The following is a 19,445-nucleotide window of genomic DNA, read 5'->3' on the forward strand; positions in this document are numbered from 1 at the left end:
GTGGCTGTGCGTGACAGAAATAAATGGAGAGAAATTGTGAATGAATAAGTGATGACGCAGCCCTGAGGGGATATTCTCCCGCATTTGGTCTGATCAGCTAGTCAGGTCAGGTGCGGGTAAGGGGATGGGTCTGTTATGATGTGGCAGGGGTAAACCAGTTCTGCTGTCGGGCCCTGCTGTGGATGTCACTGCTTGCATTGCGCAGTTGACCCTTGTGCGGTGTGATGCGGTGAGGATGTGTCCGTTCTCCCCTTTGGGGCTAAGATGCGAATGAATGTGTTTGAATGGATGAGTAAATGGAGAGTGAGTCGTCCTGTCTCGGCTACCTCCCTTTCCTTGGGGGAAGCAGCCTAGGTATATAGATAGATAGATAGATAGTGTTGAGAAGGGACATAGGTGCAGGGGGAGGGGGAGAGCTGCTGGGGTAGGAAAGAAGGGAGGGAAGTGCCGGGGGAAGAAGAAAGATAGGTACTGGGAGGGAAAGAAGGTACTGAGGAATAAAGGGAGGTATTTGGGCAGAGGGTAGGGTACTGAGGAAGAAAGGGAGGTATTAGAGGAGAGAGGAAGACACCGGGGGAAGGAGGGAGATGCTGGTGGAGGGAGGAAGGTGCTGGGGGTGGGAGGTACTGGAGGGAGGTGCTGGGGGAGGGAGGAAAGTGGTGGGGGGAGGGAGGTACTGGGAAGAGAGAGAATTATTACCTAGGTGCTAATCTCATACCCTTAAACACCTGAATAACGAAGGAACATAACCCCCCTCCTTCCCATACCTTTCCCCTCCCCTCCCTCCCACCTGTGCAGTATCTCTCTCCTCCCCTCCCCTCCCCTCTCCCATCTACTCCCCCATCCATGCCCCTTCTCTCTCTCTCTCTCTCTGTCCCTCCCCCTTCTCTCTTTGTTCCACTCCGCTGATCCCGCCCAGTCCTGCAGAGACATAAAGCGTTTACATCATTTATTTTTCTATTATTTAGTAACAGGAGGCATAGATTTTGTAAGGATATGGCATAGACTGGGCAACTGTGTGTATGTGTGTGTGTGTGTGTGTGTGTGTGTGTGAGAGAGAGAGAGAGAGAGAGAGAGAGAGAGAGAGAGGGAGAGAGAGTCATCATTATAATCATTTTTAATAATGTTGCTAAGTTGCGGGTAAATTTATAACATGTATGTACCAGTGTATCAAACTTTATTAAATTCCTTCATGGTAGACAACAACAATAACATTCCCCAAAGTGTAGGACCTTATACCGAATGATTAATAAAGGCTAAATATATAAAGAAAAGCATAAAAAACACATCTATGGCAAGTCACTCAGTCTCACCCACCCCCGCGATGTGTCCTTGGATGGCACGGCCGTCGCCTGGGGTGTGGGAAGTCGCTCTCTTTGATGTTCTCATGTTTATCTAGGGATTTACTCTCTGCCACACACACTAGAAGCTCTGTACCCCTCACACATCTCATCCACACACACAAGAAGCTCTGTAGCCCTCACACATCTCATCCACACACACTTAAGCTTTGTAACCCTCACACTCCTCATCCACACACACACTGGAAGCTTTGTAACTCTCACACTTCTCATCCACACACTCTAGAAGCTCTGTATCTCTCACACATCTCATCCACACACACTAGAAGCTTTGTAACCTCACAATTCTCATCCACACACACTAGAAGCTCTGTAACTCTCACACTCCTCATCCACACACACTAGAAGCTCTGTAACCCTCACACTCCTCATCCACACACACTGGAAGCTTTGTAACTCTCACACTTCTCATCCACACACTCTAGAAGCTCTGTATCTCTCACACATCTCATCTACAGACACTAGAAGTTTTGTAACCTCACAATTCTCATCCACAGACACTAGAAGCTTTGTAACTCTCACACTCCTCATCCACACACACTAGAAGCTCTGTAACCCTCACTCATATCCACACACATTAGAAGCTCTGGAACGCTTCACACTTCTCATCCACTCTCCCATCACCCTGTCCTTTGTCCAGTGATCGCCCTTTACCAATCCTTTTTTAGTGTTTGCCGGTTTGTGTAAATACTTCATTGTTCATCCTGTTTATATATTTATTTATTCAATTTATTTGTTATGGAGGATAATGGAGGTATGGGTAATTAGTACAGCCGTTAATTGTTTTACAGAAATGGACAGGTTAATTATACAGCCCCCTTGCTGTATATTCAGGTGGGAAAGGGGCAGGTGTGTGATTTCAATTGGACATTAAGGTACGAGTATATATGATTAAGATGTGGGCGGGCAGAGTGAGCTTGGGGTCAGCTGAGAGGATAGGGACCAGATGTAAATCAACAGGGTGCTTAGGTGGGCTGGGCAGGGTATGAGAGGACTGCTGGATAGTTGCAACGAAAGGCAGGATGATGATAGGAATGGGGTGTATTGCAGAGACAGGTGGGCGGGAATCACTTCTTGCCATTCCACTGAGTCCCGTTTCAGTAGAAAGTTATTTTAATCTGTATCATTAACATTATTTGCCATTAAGCTGAATGTTTAGCTACTCAGTCTCGCCGCACACACACACACACACACACACACACACACACACACACACACACACACACACACACACACACACACACAGCGGAAAATATCACTTGGGTTCCAGTCTGTCGTATACAATAGTTTCAGAACTTTAATTATTAACAACCGTACATCCAGTGAATATGGGCGATGCAAACTGAGAAGCATTAGTAGTGTGAAAGTTTAAACACAACTTTCTCCAAGAACTTGAACAAAAAATGTAGGCACTCTTTGCTGTCACGTACTTTGTGTTCTAAGCAGGTACAAAAGTAATGCAACACCTCTGTTCCTCTAACACCAAATAAATATTTTATTAATGCTAACCTGTCTTAGCTTAAGGGTTAAATCTGCAGCCAGCATGAGCACCTTTAGGTTAGTATACATAGTAGGTGTCCAAGGGATAGTCGAGGTGCAAGTGGTAGCGGAGGCAGAAGCAGTACTTTAGAAAAAGGCCGTGGACACAGTGATGGACATAGAGCGTGAGGTGTCCCGTGGCCATAGTGGTGGACATAACGTCAGTGGCCACAGTGGTGAAAATAACCTCAGTTGCCCCATTTGAAGGTTAGTCCAAGCTCAGCGGTGTGTTTCTGGATCCACTGGTCCATCTTCTGGTTCAGTTCTGGCGACAGGTGATTCTTCCAGTCACCTGACACCCCTGTGGGAATAGGGCACCAGTGTTTGCTTTCAGTGACCTGTACTGATTCACCCATATTTCCTAAGCATTCCATTTTTACCAAGCTTACATAATACGGTTCCCAGGGATTTAAAACTCTCAAGGTCCTCATGCACCTCACATCCCTCCCCCCTATCTATGCCGTACTCTACGTCATCTTGCTTCCTCTTCCTACCCTATATCAGAATTTACTGTATCCTGCTCTTTCCTTTCAAATACCAGTGTCTGTGTGTTTATTTGTTTGTTTTGGGCACGTTAAATTTTCATGATATACAGACTGTGAGATTCATACACCACCTTCGCAAAGCACTATCTTTCTGTATTTAAAAACTAAAAGTATCATGAGTATGCAGACCTTTTAATAGTTATATTGTATTCCATGATATTCCTACGCTGTTCACACACATTTTTTCCGTGCTCATCATCCACTCACTTCCTGATTTCTTTTATTATATGTGTTGCATCATTTACCATTTCCAATTCCTCAATCTTTACACGTTCTTGATACATTTTAGCCATATCCCTCTATGCCTTTTATTCACATTACATCCAGGTCTTTATCTGAACTGTGCATTGCCTTTCTTTTTAATGCTGTCATACCCAATTCTGCTTCATTTGTTTCTGGTACATCCTTCTCTACATCAATCAACATTCTCACTGTAACCTTATCCTCATGTACTATACTGTGGTTCCATTCTCATAGGCTCTCGTCGCGTAAGGAGACTCCCTATCACCTCTTCCTTAACGATTTATTTTCCCTTCTACCCTTTAATATTCCCTGTTTTGCTTATTATGTCTTTTTTAATATCGACATAGATTGCATGAATAACACACAAGAATGTAGTAATAGGGAAGAATCAGAATTAAACCGGTATGGAAAAGGTGTCATTAAGTTTCCTGATTGCACGGGAATACCGCCTATAATCTGATATATTTGTCTCAGCCTGCTCTTATAACATTCAGCAGTTTTGCCCTTCTATATGCACTTTAATCTTGCTATTCCATTATTGACCTCTGCTTTCTTTCATGGACTGTACTTTCATTTGTTTTTTATTTTAACCTCAGCTAATACCGCAACGTTGTCTGGAAGTTTTGATAACCATCATATTGATGTTGCATCTATAACTCATCTTCTAAGCCTTTAATCCACCATTACATAATCAATGACTGCTTTTATTTATTTTCATCTCCAATCTGCCAGGATCAGAACTCACCTTTTCTGATGTATCCCCCGGATTTCTCGAGAACCTCTTTGTTAAAAGATTCCTTATACAGAGGTTCGCCCCGTGATTTCATTGAGGGGAAAGCTGCTTGTTTGGCTACCTGAGGGGAAAAAAAGATTTAAGATGTTTCAAGACCCGTATTTCATGTCATAAAACATAAGACTCATCATATTATTTCCCGGGTTTAGATGAGGTGAGAACGTTTGGAACAAGGAGTTTTGTTTGTTGTGAGGATATAAGTCAGAGGAAAAATGAGGCCAAAGTTGTCTCCAGTCCCTCTCCCCACCTCGTGAAAAATAATTCAAATTAGTGCGGTCAGCCAGACTGGATTTTTCTCTACTGGTTACCTGCTTCACTATTTACTGCTTGATAAATACAGCTTCTAGTTTGTTTGTTCGAGTGCCAGTACCCATCCATACTATGTACAGTAAGCAACAATAATTGTGTCGTGAAATTTGGTGAAAACATAAGCTAATGGGCTAAGCGTCTGGTACATTCCGACGTCTGTCATACGGACGGTCCATAATGTTTCACGAGTTACATTTAATTTTCGGACAAAACCGCGACACGACTACTGTTGCTTACTGAACATCCTAGGGACTGTCGTATTCTGTACTGGTGTCATGGTTTATGCCGAGGTATTTTACTGACAGGTCAGTGGGTAGGTAAAAACACACCTTGTGAGGTGGAGGTCTTTACCAGTAACATCGTTTTGCTCTGAGTAATTTGACGAAGCTCAGTAGAGTGAAACGATATTGCTCAGTTAAAAACACCTCACGAGGTGTGTTTTACCTGTTCTGTCGGGTTTACCTGTTCTGTGAGCATTATCTGCCATATAATCGTTGCATGTCAGTGACACTTATAGCAGATTAATTAAAAGACTTTTTAACACAATTCAGACCCCATAAACTGTTCACTGTCCCAGCCTAAAATAATCGCTTTACCTCTTATTCAATTCCCCAGACCATATGAATCTGTCAGGGGTTTTGTTTTTTGAAAATCACTATATCTCTTATATATATATATATATATATATATATATATATATATATATATATATATATATATATATATATATATATATATATATATATATCCATCCATCCAATCCTACGTTGCCCCATGAGGAGCGTAGGAGCCCGGGGCTAGGCAGTTGGTCCTGACATTTAAGATGAGAGTGACCAACCTCACTCATCCCTGAGTGGCATTACGTGAGCATTAAACCCCAATCACCCCTTGGATATAAACCTTCACCAGCTCAATCCGATTGGAGCACAATAATTACCCGCTAAACCACCAGGCGCCAAAATTTGGTTATATGGTTACCACCCAGCGTAGTAAATGGTTTCCTGGTGTACAGGAAACTATTTGGCTTGTCACTCAGTGTAGAGTCACCCACAGGCAGAAGGAAGGGGAAAGAATGAAGGAATGAAAGACAAAAGAGGGAGTGTAAAGTCACCCGCAGGCAGAAAGACGAGGAAACAATGAAGGAAAGACAGAAGAAGATGGAAGGAAAGAAGGATGGAGGAGAGGACAGTATATATATATATATATATATATATATATATATATATATATATATATATATATATATATATATAGAGAGAGAGAGAGAGAGAGAGAGAGATATCATCTCACCAGCCGTTTGTGTGTCCACTGCAGGACCGGCCTATCCCGACCGAAGTGGGGACGACACAGCAATTGTATCTCTACCAAAGTGGCTTAGGTTGTCTAGTAGAGGTTTTATGAAAGGTCAGAAGTGCTTGTAAGTGTAATTGTAGTGTTGGAGTGACTTTGGATGTGTGTGTAGTCTGTGAACCATGTGTAATCGGCCCACGCAAGCCGACTGGGTGCAAGCATACTTTATAGTATGCGACACTGGTTCAACCACAGCACCCCTTGTGTCCGTCAATGCAGTACGTGGCCAGAAGAACGCTCCCAAAGGTTATTTCCCTGGCGGGTCGCGAACCCTATTTATATATATATATATATATATATATATATATATATATATATATATATATATATATATATATATATAATCTGTCTTGATAATCTAGTCACCAGCAAGCTTATTGTATGCTGTAATAAAGTACATGCATTGAGTGAGTGGTTTTGACAAAACTCCATACTGGCTTACATTCTCCAGCTGCTTCTGAGTCAAGTTGGTTCCCAAGAACTTGTTAATCTTGTGAAGTTCCGCCATGATGTCAGCTTGTAGGTCCTCATAGAAGACAATGAGCAGGTATGGATGATCTCGCCGTCGCCATGCATCTGCCAGGTGGGGCCAGTAGGGTCCAACTACCACTGTTGGCAACACAATCATTGCATTAACACTGAGCATGGCTGCTTGTACAGCAGATGTATTTGAGCCAGAAAATTTTGAATCATATGTGAAATCTGACATTTATACAGTAGAAACCCTGTTGGAATACTGATAGTGTTGGACAGAACCAGAAACCCCAGGCTTGGAGTCTCTTTAAACTTTTTTATACCATGACCAGTGGGGAGGAGTTGGGGTTGTACTAGTCTTTTGGAATTGTGGCCTTAGGCTCATCTGAACTTGAAGGCGGTGGACTACACGCTGAAGATGCCTTCCTGTACTACATCATTCTTCAATCCAGGTACAGGGAGGAAGTTCAGGGTCATTTATATAACTGCCAGTTACATCGATTCTGCCACGAAGGTGTACCTCTCATGCACCTGTAATTGTTTCTGCATCTGCCAAGGAAACCACCCTGACCACTAACTCACAATGACAGACCTGAGCCAGGAACATCTCGTGGGCTCTGCATGCCTCCATTATGCTTTTTCAGCTAGGGTGGCATCCTTGGTAGATGGCAAAACTGTACAGTAGCATGGGGGGTTGTGGCTGTCTGCGCCCTAACGGCAATGTCTGTACACACTGCACCGCACACCAGACAGAAACGTAATCAATTTGTCTAAATCATTATTGATGGTCATTTTTTATGTCTTGCATATATATTGGATAAAAACACACTAGAAAATAATAAATACAAAGATACTTGCAATTTTCATTTATAAATTCTTCAACAAAGTTCTCGAAGGTGCCTTGATAGCTGAACATTTTGAGAGAACGACAGAAGTGATAATACGACACAACAGTGTCCTTTGGGTTCCTGGCCACATACACAACCTGCAACAACCAAATTATCACCATTATAACCAAAGTTCTTTTACTGAACTGCAGTATACAGTTAGCCCCGAATATTCGCGTGGAATACGTTATAATATCCCTCGCGAATGGCTAATATTCATGTATAATGCGTGTAAAAAGAGTAATATTATTCCCTAAGATGGGTCCAGCAGTCCGACATTCCTCGATCCCAAGGCTTCTGTTAGTGGCTACACATAACTCGTTTCCTCATTTCATTAGTCATTTTAACCTAACCATACCCTCAGCTAGTTAACAAGAAACTAACTACCTAAGACCTGTTTAGGTATTGTTATTAATTCAAAGTGAGAGTGAGATGCGTAGATCGAAAACAATGTTGTTGCAGAGGCATGCGGTCTGTCACTGAGCCCAGACTTTTTCGGCACTTTCATAAATACATCATAAATAAATAGTAAATTAAGCATTATGTGGGTTAGATATGCACACACATGGAGCATGGAGTGATGGTGCATCGGTAGATTGTCAACAAAGTCAGCTGAGTACCTGCCATCAGACGCAAGGCAGCAGTGAAAGATTTGTTTATTCGTGTATTTCCACTTGAAAGAAGTTATTTAATACAAGATTATTTTCCGCTCAAAACTTACTACTAGATGTTGAATGTGAATAATTTAGTACCTTTTTGTTTATTTATTTATTTATTTTTACCAGGTCATCTCAATTTTATTATTATTTTTTTTTTTTACAGAGCCTGGGGGAATAATCTTATTAATAATTCATATGCAACATCCACCAGTAAGTTGTGATGGTAAATTATTTTGCGTTAAATCATTTAAAGTGGAAATACACGAATTACAAAATGATCACAACCGCCTTGTGTTCGCTAGCAGCCAATCAACTGACTGTTTATAATCTACCAGTGTGCTTGGCGTGGTGCAGTCAATCCAAACTGTGTGTGTGTGTGTGTGTGTGTGTGTGTGTGTGTGTGTGTGTGTGTGTGTCTAGCCAAGGCCGTCTTGATTTAAGACGGCCTTGGTCTAGCCCACAGAGTGCGCAGTTTGCTATATCTTTATAATGCACATGTAAAAAATGTTATCGTTCAGTGATAGCTTGATATCTCCACGGCCACACTTCAAGGCTACTTCTGCATTTTTTAATATCTTGTATTTTCCTTACTTTCTATATGTGCATTTTTCGTCGTTTCTCCTTTTTTTCCCAAACTGATTCCCGAATAAGACAGGGACGCTTTGTTTTTTGTTTTGTTTTTTTGTTTTTTTCTGTGGAAGTTCAGCCTTGCTCTAGATACTGATGTTACATTACAATTAATTTCTGTTAATCTATTCGTACAATTAAAATTGCCCATAAAACTGAATTACAGAGCATGGATTAGTGTACCCAGTAATCTATGCAGTATTGTATAAGGTATGTAAGGAAATAATTCTTAGTCAGCAGTCGAGGCCACTTGTCAGATTTCCTCACTTGGTGTTGTATCATGCTGTCAGGGTGACGAGGCTTTTTATCAGGTTTATGCTTGTGTCCAGGAGGTGGCTGAAGGGGTAGTGTTAACAAGTCCCTTCGGTGGGACGAGGGATGGGATATTGCTAATGGGCACCTTAATATGTAATGTGGGAAAGGAGTGACGAGGCCAGTTTTAATAGGTATCTTAATGCAGTCAAGTGTGTAAGATGGGAGGAGGGTGATAGGATAGCGTTAATAGGTACCTCAATATGTGATGTGAGACGAAGGTGATGGGGTTAATGGGTACCTTATGTGTGCTCTGTGTGGGAAGAGGGTCTTGAGGTAGTGTTAATGGGTACCTTAGTGGTGTCGAGGAAGTTAGGTGGGAAGAGGGTGATTGGATAGTGTGACTTGATGACGCAGGGTCCTTGCATGACCTCCGCTATCTGCAGCAACACCCCGTCCTCATGGTTCCGGCCTGGGCATAGCTTGTCCAGCTTGTTGGTAAACAGCTCCGGCCTCATGTCGGGTATGGCCTTCCCATCATGCAGCATATCCTGACTGTACCGCGGCAAAATGAAAAATGTAATGTTAATCATCTAATCCTAATATGACACAGTCTACAAAAATCCAGCTGTCTTAGCCCAGTTTTCTGCGATAAAGGGAGATCTATAACACAAACCTATATTTTTCTTCCACATATAAATCAAGGGAAAAAGATCCCACCTCTCTTGTGTTATCGGATAAATTCAGATTTTTCTAAACCATCAGCCTTTGCATACACAGAGACAGTGCTCAAGTAACGCTGTAGTCTGGACATTTAGGAGTTTCTTCCAGGCCGTTTAGGATTGTACAAGCATATGTTTTATTACTTACAGACACAAGAATCGTGTCATATTCTGCAGTCTGCCACCCACTGTATCACGAACCTACGAAATCAAGGTTTCCCCAGGGTTCCTATATTGCCATCTAGAAAAATATAGTAAAAAATAACACATACCTGTTGTCGGTCAGCCAGTCTATTAAAGTGACATGTGACAGATTTTATAGGCCTGTTGTGAAACAGTAGTGGATAATATTGACAAAACGCTTCAAATAAGCTCTTACTTGCAATGAACTGCATAGGAGTCTCGATTTTCATATTTTTTGCGACTTTTACATATATTTTCCAAGCCTCAGAGTGAACGGGAGCACTGTTAACTGACGCATCAACTTATTTTATCAGCTCTAATTCTGCGTGGAAGGGATCAATTTTCCGTTCAAGTGGAATCATTATATATATATATTTATTATGCCACAGAAGGTGTATTCGTGCAAGCGAAACCTGCACAATGCAAGGGGCGATTATACTGTACGTGTGACCTGTACATAAGAGTAAAAGTGATCAGAAACTCATTTATACCTAATATCCGGAGATCGAAGCAGGAGCGTTTCATTGGCGTCTGGGTTGTCGAGGTTTGGGTTGTGGAGCATCGTCCAGAGGATTTCCTGCGTCCACGTACCAGTCTTGGGATGGGTCACCACCACCACATCATCAGGACGGAACTGGAACAGCAGTTGCCACGCAGTGCATTTTCAACATAAAGTACTGGTATATATTCCACTGTAGTGAGCAAGAATGACTCTGTCCACTTATCCAGTGTACACTACATGCCAGTTTGGGCAAGCATAATTTAATGTACCCATAGATTTTTGTAAAAGTTGATGCTAGCCATTCTTCACATTGTCCAAAATAGATGATTGAGTTCTTTTAGAGCTTTTATTTTGTGCTGTATATTTTACCTCCGCCGACGAAAATGAGAGGAGGTGATGTATTTACCCCTGTTTGTCTGTGTGTTCACACGATATCTCAAAAAGTTGTTGATGGATTTCAATGATATTTTGTGATTTAATGGTTCAGGAGCCAAAGAAGGGTTGATTAAGTTTTGGTGATGTGACTCAGGGTCTTGGTTGAAGACATTTGTTCTTTTTTTCTTTTCTTGTCCACAAGATATCTCAAAAAGCTGAGGATGGATTTCAATGAAATTTGTGATTATGTGAGTCCTCGTCCGAGTTTATTATATTTTGGTGGTGGTCAGAGCTCGTGTTGCAGTTCAGGATTTTTTTTTTCACATCTCAAAATCTTATTAATAAATTTTAATGAAATTTTGTGGATAAATTGGTCATGGGCCAAGAAAAAGTTGATTAAACTTTGGTGGGAATCTGAGTTGTCTGGTACTGGTATTGGCGGGGGTATGCACACTGTGATGGCTGTCTACTTGTTTTATATTTGTACATTTGCTGTGTTTTAGTACTAAACTATTATAAACAAGTCCTTCCTTTATCAGCTCTCAATGTTACATGGAAGCTCTGTGTATTTCAGCACTTGGAATAACAGGAATTATATGTTCAGTAGAGAAAACGAAGAGTCTTTTCATTCATAAATTTTATACATGCAAAATGATTCCAGTTCCATGGATGCTGAAATGTAAATGAATATAAGTTGACTGATGTGCAGCTAACAGCAGTGAGGGACTTTGTTCATATGAGCATAGGAAATACCAGATTATATCTTCCTTACAAGGATAACTCTGCTTCTGGCTGGTAAAGAGTCCCTTGTGTTGTTCTGAAGGTATACGGATAATATACCAAGCGATAACAAATTGTACTGTAGTTAATGTACAAAGTATACTATAAGAGAAGTAGTCTTAGACAGCTTTCTTAGCCCGTGAAAATACTGTCTCTAGGAAGTTAAGTCACCTTAAAATGTTGCAATTTGTCAAGGAAGAAGGTTGCCGTGGAGGGGTAGAGCCATCCCTCTGGCATGATGCGCACCATTCCTTTGTTGAAGAGCTGTCTTGTCTCCGGCTTCTCTGCCATCCACTCCTCACTCATGGGCACCACCTCATGTCCAGAAGCCAGCTGCTTGCTCATCCTGCCTCAGACACCTGCCTTCCCATAGACAGTTAATTGTGGTCAGTATTTTCCCAGCCCACACTAGCTATACTTCATTCATTTTAACTTGGCCTAAAATTGCCATCTTTCCATTTTGAATGTTGAGTTTCAATAGAGATTAACACTACAATATGATGCTGGGCACGAAGCACAAAATAAAAGGAAAAGAGCTCCGTTGGGCCACTCAGCACTTATCCACATTGATCCCGTCTGTAAATCACACACTGCTTTGCAGGAAGTGCTTTGAAGGTCGAGTTCCCAAATGAGGATCATTTCTGAACAGCTACCACCACCACCACCATAGCCACAACAACCACCATCATCATCACAGCTACCATCACCACCACCACAGCCACAACCACCCCCATCATCATCACAGCTACCACCACCACCACCACAGCCACAACCACCACCATCATCATCACAGCTACCACCACCACAGCCATAACCACCACCATCATCATCACAGCTACCACTACCACCACCACAGCCACAACCACCACCATCATTATCACAGGTACCACCACCACCACAACAGCCACAACCACCACCATCATTATCACAGCTACCACCACCACCACAACAGCCACAACCACCACCATCATCATCACAGCTACCACCACCACCATCACAGCCACAACCACCACCATCATCATCACAGCTACCACCACCACCATCACAGCCACAACCACCACCATCATCATCACAGCTACCACCACCACCATCACAGCCACAACCACCACCATCATCATCACAGCTACCACCACCACCATCACAGCCACAACCACCACCATCATCATCACAGCTACCATTGAACCACTGTCACTACCACAGCTACCACCACCACCACCACAATCACAGCTACCACCAGTCACAGCTCCCACCACCACTATCACAGCACCACACCACAGTTACAATCACCACCATCATCAGAGCAACCACCACAACCATAATCATCAAAGCCATCACCATCATCACCACCACATTCACCACAGCTACCACCACCACTACTAATTATCACAGCTAACACCACCACCATAACAGCAACCCATACCATCATCATCACATCTACCACCACCACCACAGTTACCGCTACCACCACCATCATCATCACAGGTATCACCACCACCAAAGCTGCCACCATTTTCTGCCCCCCCCCCCCAAAAAAAAAAAAAAAAAAAAAAATCTTTTGTTCGTAGCATCAGTGAAGTAACTGACATCGGACTGTAGATGTACAACCCTCTCTCTCTCTCTCTCTCTCTCTCTCTCTCTCTCTCTCAAAAGAAGAAGAAGAAGAAGAAGAAGACGAAGCATGAAACAATGAAGCTTCACGGAAATGCCCTGCCATCTGTTCAACATGTGTGTAATGTAACACCAGTGGGGACAATTACTGGGGGCCAAAACACCCCCTCAGACTGAATCAATCGACATGAAATTGAAGCTGGCCCATCAGGGACCCAATTCCATCCATCTTGTCAAGTTTCATCAAAATCCGTCTCCCAGTTTTGGTTGTGTCCTCCTCTCCCCCCCATGCACACACACACACACACACACACACACACACACACACACACACACACGCCCGTGATTATAGTATATTAGATGCAAAGCCGTAGCATTATCCGTATCTGCCACTGGGCTTTGGGAATTAAGCTGTAAAAGGACGAGAATCAGGACCAAAATTAAATGAATGAGCTGTTGAATCACTGTAGTTCAGATCACACTAAAATAAACACAGGATAATTTTTTTTTCCCAGACGGTAAACAAATACTAACCATGACAATTCCAGACCTTGATCCTTCTATTCATTAAGAGTAGGGGAAATTTTTAACACACTACTCAATACTGCATTGTGTTCTTTCTCATTTTTTCATGCCAGTTTCCTCTGGTGTGTATGGTGAGTGGGGGACCTCGTTCTTTACTTTACGTCTCTTATCTAACTACAGTAGCTTAGTCACACTTGTAGGAGCTGCCTAGCGTGGGTCAACTGGCCTACTGCAGTTGTCCTCTCTTCTTATGTTCTTTATGCAGCAGTTGACGTCGGTACCGGTAGTTACTTTACACTCTAAAAACAACTTTAAAACTAAATAATTTTTAGTCAGGTTCAAACTACACATAATGAAACTGGAATTCCAGAAGTATAGATAAAACAACACGGTAAATCGAATACCTGTTTCATAATACCCCTTTTGGGCAGGGGAGAGCAGACGGATGGGTGATTATGGACTTTTTAGAAATTATAAAATGAAACACCGATGATAGTCTTTTATTTATTGACGATTCGCCTCACGATTTCTCCAGAATACTCGTACTTCTGCAGAGTACATATAGTACAGTAGCACCTCCACCCCACCGCCCACACACCTTCACCTCGCCTATTTCCGTCTCCTTAGCAGCACCTCCACGCCACCCTCCCCCCACACCACCTTGCCTCACCTCTCCGTCTCCGGAACAACACCTCCACGCAACCCCCCCACACCACGTTACCTCACCTCTCCGTCTCCGTAGCAACACCTCCACGCCGCCCTCCCACACCACCTTGCCTCACCTCTCCGTCTCCGGAACAACACCTCCACGCAACCCCCACACCACCTCACCTCACGTCTCCATCTCCATAGCAGCACCTCCATGCCACCCCCACCTCTTGTATGTAGTTGTAAGCCAGTCGTGTGTCTGAATAATTTCTTTCTTTACCCTCTCGCTTTCAACGATGGCATGTCTGGCTTTGATTTGCAGGGGAGACACGGATTATTGCCTTCAACTGTACGCGTTATGTGTACGGTATACACATCATAAACATTATATACACGCCATGCACACCATACAATGCCCTCTGTGTACACCATAAACGTTATACACACGCCATGCATACCATACCACACACTCTCTACACAACATAAACTATATATATAAAATATGCACACCATACCACACACGCCATACACATCATATCCACCCCATTAGATGATAACTGTCACGAAGAAGTGCTATGGGAACGACCTAGATCAGCAGCAGCATTTTTTTTTTTCTGCCATAGAGCTACGTGAAATAAGCATCAAAGGGACGAAAATCTGTGCCAGGTAAAGATGAATCAACTATAGCAAGTAAAAAAAAAAAGGAGGGGGGTCCAAAACTGGCATTACAAGACAAGTATTATGATAGGAAAGAGGGAGAGCGTTGCATCAGAACAGCGGGTGAGAATGTGTGTGTGCGTGTGTGTGTGTGTGTGTGTGTGTGTGTGTGTGTGTGTGTGTGTGTGTGTGTGTAACTCTAAAACAACTTACAAATGACGTCTCCGAACACCCTGAATGTTAGTCCGCCTCCTACTCAACCTAGAAGTAGACTGAGCTGACCTTGGAGGCTTGAGTCATCTCATAGTACTTATGTAGCTGCTGAGTAACCGAATAGTACTTTTACGCATTCTTTCTATATCTTTCTCGGGGTTTTTTATATGCTCTCACCTACGGGTATCACGTAAACACCCTCGCATAGTTCCCTTCCCATTCCCCACGACACCCCTAATCTGCAACAATCCTTCCTTAACCCTCAACATGTCTCTCTTCTTCCCCACCTTTCTCACCCCTTCGCTTCTTCACTGGTTCCTTTCTAAACTCTCCCCCTCCTCATATCTCCCCTTCTCCCCCAACATCACTCTCTCCTTAACACTTCTCTCCCTCTCCACCCCTCCCTTCCTCTCCCTCCTTACCAGTCCCATCCTTTGACGAGGCTTTTCTAGCATTCCTCCCTTTTCTCCACTTCTGCCCCCCCCATCACTCCCAGCTACCTCCCTGCATTCGCCATCTCCCCTCTCCTGGCTCTTATCCTCCCCTATGCTGTTCACCTTTTTCCTCTACTCTTACCTCTCTCCCCGTTTCCACACCTTCCCTCACCATCCCCTTTTTATCCCGCCTCCCCCCACCTTTCTCCTCCCCTCCCAAGCCCTCTCCACCTCTCTCCTGCCCTCCCGAGCCCTCTCCACCTCTTTCCTACCCTCCCAAGCCCTCCCCACCACTCTCCTCCCCTCCCGACCCCTCCCCGCCCCTCTTCCCGTCCTGGCAAAGAGGGGAGGTAGCGTTTCCTATATTGAGGCCACAGCAATCTGCCCCTCGACATTCCCTTATGGCTTTTACGTTTATAGCGCTTGTTAGCTGCGGCAGGCCTGAATTACTGGGTAGTCTGCCGAGTGGTACGGGGCGGTGAGAGAGAGAGAGAGAGAGAGAGAGAGAGAGAGAGAGATGGGGGGGGGGCATGGACAAAAAGGCACTAGGGAGGGATGCTCTGAGAAAGGAAGGATATGTTTAAGAGGAAGTGTGTTGAAAAAGATAACTAGATCTGATGTGAGAGGTGTAAGACTGAGAGGAAGACCACGAATAGGATGGATGGACAGTGTGAAGAGAGCGCTGGATGCGAGAGGGATGTCCGTTGAGCAAGGAAGAGTGGCTGTGCGTGACAGAAATAAATGGAGAGAAATTGTGAATGAATAAGTGATGACGCAGCCCTGAGGGGATATTCTCCCGCATTTGGTCTGATCAGCTAGTCAGGTCAGGTGCGGGTAAGGGGATGGGTCTGTTATGATGTGGCAGGGGTAAACCAGTTCTGCTGTCGGGCCCTGCTGTGGATGTCACTGCTTGCATTGCGCAGTTGACCCTTGTGCGGTGTGATGCGGTGAGGATGTGTCCGTTCTCCCCTTTGGGGCTAAGATGCGAATGAATGTGTTTGAATGGATGAGTAAATGGAGAGTGAGTCGTCCTGTCTCGGCTACCTCCCTTTCCTTGGGGGAAGCAGCCTAGGTATATAGATAGATAGATAGATAGTGTTGAGAAGGGACATAGGTGCAGGGGGAGGGGGAGAGCTGCTGGGGTAGGAAAGAAGGGAGGGAAGTGCCGGGGGAAGAAGAAAGATAGGTACTGGGAGGGAAAGAAGGTACTGAGGAATAAAGGGAGGTATTTGGGCAGAGGGTAGGGTACTGAGGAAGAAAGGGAGGTATTAGAGGAGAGAGGAAGACACCGGGGGAAGGAGGGAGATGCTGGTGGAGGGAGGAAGGTGCTGGGGGTGGGAGGTACTGGAGGGAGGTGCTGGGGGAGGGAGGAAAGTGGTGGGGGGAGGGAGGTACTGGGAAGAGAGAGAATTATTACCTAGGTGCTAATCTCATACCCTTAAACACCTGAATAACGAAAGAATATAACCTTCCTCCTTCCCAAACCTTTCCCCTCCCCTCCCGCCCACCTGTGCAGTATCTCTCTCTCCTCCTCCCTCCCCTCTCCCATCTACTCCCCCATCCATGCCCCTTCTCTCTCTCTCTCTCTCTGTCCCTCCCCCTTCTCTCTTTGTTCCACTCCGCTGATCCCGCCCAGTCCTGCAGAGACATAAAGCGTTTACATCATTTATTTTTCTATTATTTAGTAACAGGAGGCATAGATTTTGTAAGGATATGGCATAGACTGGGCAACTGTGTGTATGTGTGTGTGTGTGTGTGTGTGTGTGTGAGAGAGAGAGAGAGAGAGAGAGAGAGAGAGAGAGAGAGAGAGAGGGAGAGAGAGTCATCATTATAATCATTTTTAATAATGTTGCTAAGTTGCGGGTAAATTTATAACATGTATGTACCAGTGTATCAAACTTTATTAAATTCCTTCATGGTAGACAACAACAATAACATTCCCCAAAGTGTAGGACCTTATACCGAATGATTAATAAAGGCTAAATATATAAAGAAAAGCATAAAAAACACATCTATGGCAAGTCACTCAGTCTCACCCACCCCCGCGATGTGTCCTTGGATGGCACGGCCGTCGCCTGGGGTGTGGGAAGTCGCTCTCTTTGATGTTCTCATGTTTATCTAGGGATTTACTCTCTGCCACACACACTAGAAGCTCTGTACCCCTCACACATCTCATCCACACACACAAGAAGCTCTGTAGCCCTCACACATCTCATCCACACACACTTAAGCTTTGTAACCCTCACACTCCTCATCCACACACACACTGGAAGCTTTGTAACTCTCACACTTCTCATCCACACACTCTAGAAGCTCTGTATCTCTCACACATCTCATCCACACACACTAGAAGCTTTGTAACCTCACAATTCTCATCCACACACACTAGAAGCTCTGTAACTCTCACACTCCTCATCCACACACACTAGAAGCTCTGTAACCCTCACACTCCTCATCCACACACACTGGAAGCTTTGTAACTCTCACACTTCTCATCCACACACTCTAGAAGCTCTGTATCTCTCACACATCTCATCTACAGACACTAGAAGTTTTGTAACCTCACAATTCTCATCCACAGACACTAGAAGCTTTGTAACTCTCACACTCCTCATCCACACACACTAGAAGCTCTGTAACCCTCACTCATATCCACACACATTAGAAGCTCTGGAACGCTTCACACTTCTCATCCACTCTCCCATCACCCTGTCCTTTGTCCAGTGATCGCCCTTTACCAATCCTTTTTTAGTGTTTGCCGGTTTGTGTAAATACTTCATTGTTCATCCTGTTTATATATTTATTTATTCAATTTATTTGTTATGGAGGATAATGGAGGTATGGGTAATTAGTACAGCCGTTAATTGTTTTACAGAAATGGACAGGTTAATTATACAGCCCCCTTGCTGTATATTCAGGTGGGAAAGGGGCAGGTGTGTGATTTCAATTGGACATTAAGGTACGAGTATATATGATTAAGATGTGGGCGGGCAGAGTGAGCTTGGGGTCAGCTGAGAGGATAGGGACCAGATGTAAATCAACAGGGTGCTTAGGTGGGCTGGGCAGGGTATGAGAGGACTGCTGGATAGTTGCAACGAAAGGCAGGATGATGATAGGAATGGGGTGTATTGCAGAGACAGGTGGGCGGGAATCACTTCTTGCCATTCCACTGAGTCCCGTTTCAGTAGAAAGTTATTTTAATCTGTATCATTAACATTATTTGCCATTAAGCTGAATGTTTAGCTACTCAGTCTCGCCGCACACACACACACACACACACACACACACACACACACACACACACACACACACACACACACACACACACACACACACACACACACACACACACACAGCGGAAAATATCACTTGGGTTCCAGTCTGTCGTATACAATAGTTTCAGAACTTTAATTATTAACAACCGTACATCCAGTGAATATGGGCGATGCAAACTGAGAAGCATTAGTAGTGTGAAAGTTTAAACACAACTTTCTCCAAGAACTTGAACAAAAAATGTAGGCACTCTTTGCTGTCACGTACTTTGTGTTCTAAGCAGGTACAAAAGTAATGCAACACCTCTGTTCCTCTAACACCAAATAAATATTTTATTAATGCTAACCTGTCTTAGCTTAAGGGTTAAATCTGCAGCCAGCATGAGCACCTTTAGGTTAGTATACATAGTAGGTGTCCAAGGGATAGTCGAGGTGCAAGTGGTAGCGGAGGCAGAAGCAGTACTTTAGAAAAAGGCCGTGGACACAG

At 43.8% G+C, this 19,445-nt stretch overlaps 1 protein-coding gene across 1 annotated transcript; it reads right to left on the reverse strand.

The window, feature by feature from the left end:
• Window positions 1-3,088: 3,088 nt before the first annotated feature.
• Window positions 3,089-11,946, reverse strand: LOC145400446 (sulfotransferase 1C4-like). The gene is made up of 7 exons (XM_080272959.1): window positions 11,773-11,946; window positions 10,436-10,578; window positions 9,393-9,594; window positions 7,473-7,599; window positions 6,583-6,749; window positions 4,434-4,542; window positions 3,089-3,201 (listed from the first exon to the last, which is right to left on the reverse strand). Exons 1-7 carry the CDS (start codon window positions 11,944-11,946, stop codon window positions 3,089-3,091), a joined length of 1,035 nt encoding a protein of 344 aa, XP_080129085.1.
• Between the last annotated feature and the right edge of the window lie 7,499 nt (window positions 11,947-19,445).

This window comes from Coenobita brevimanus, chromosome 52, assembly GCF_032717465.1.
Source record: "Coenobita brevimanus isolate Jiangsu-jjx chromosome 52, ASM3271746v2, whole genome shotgun sequence".
NCBI classification, from domain to species: domain Eukaryota; kingdom Metazoa; phylum Arthropoda; class Malacostraca; order Decapoda; family Coenobitidae; genus Coenobita; species Coenobita brevimanus.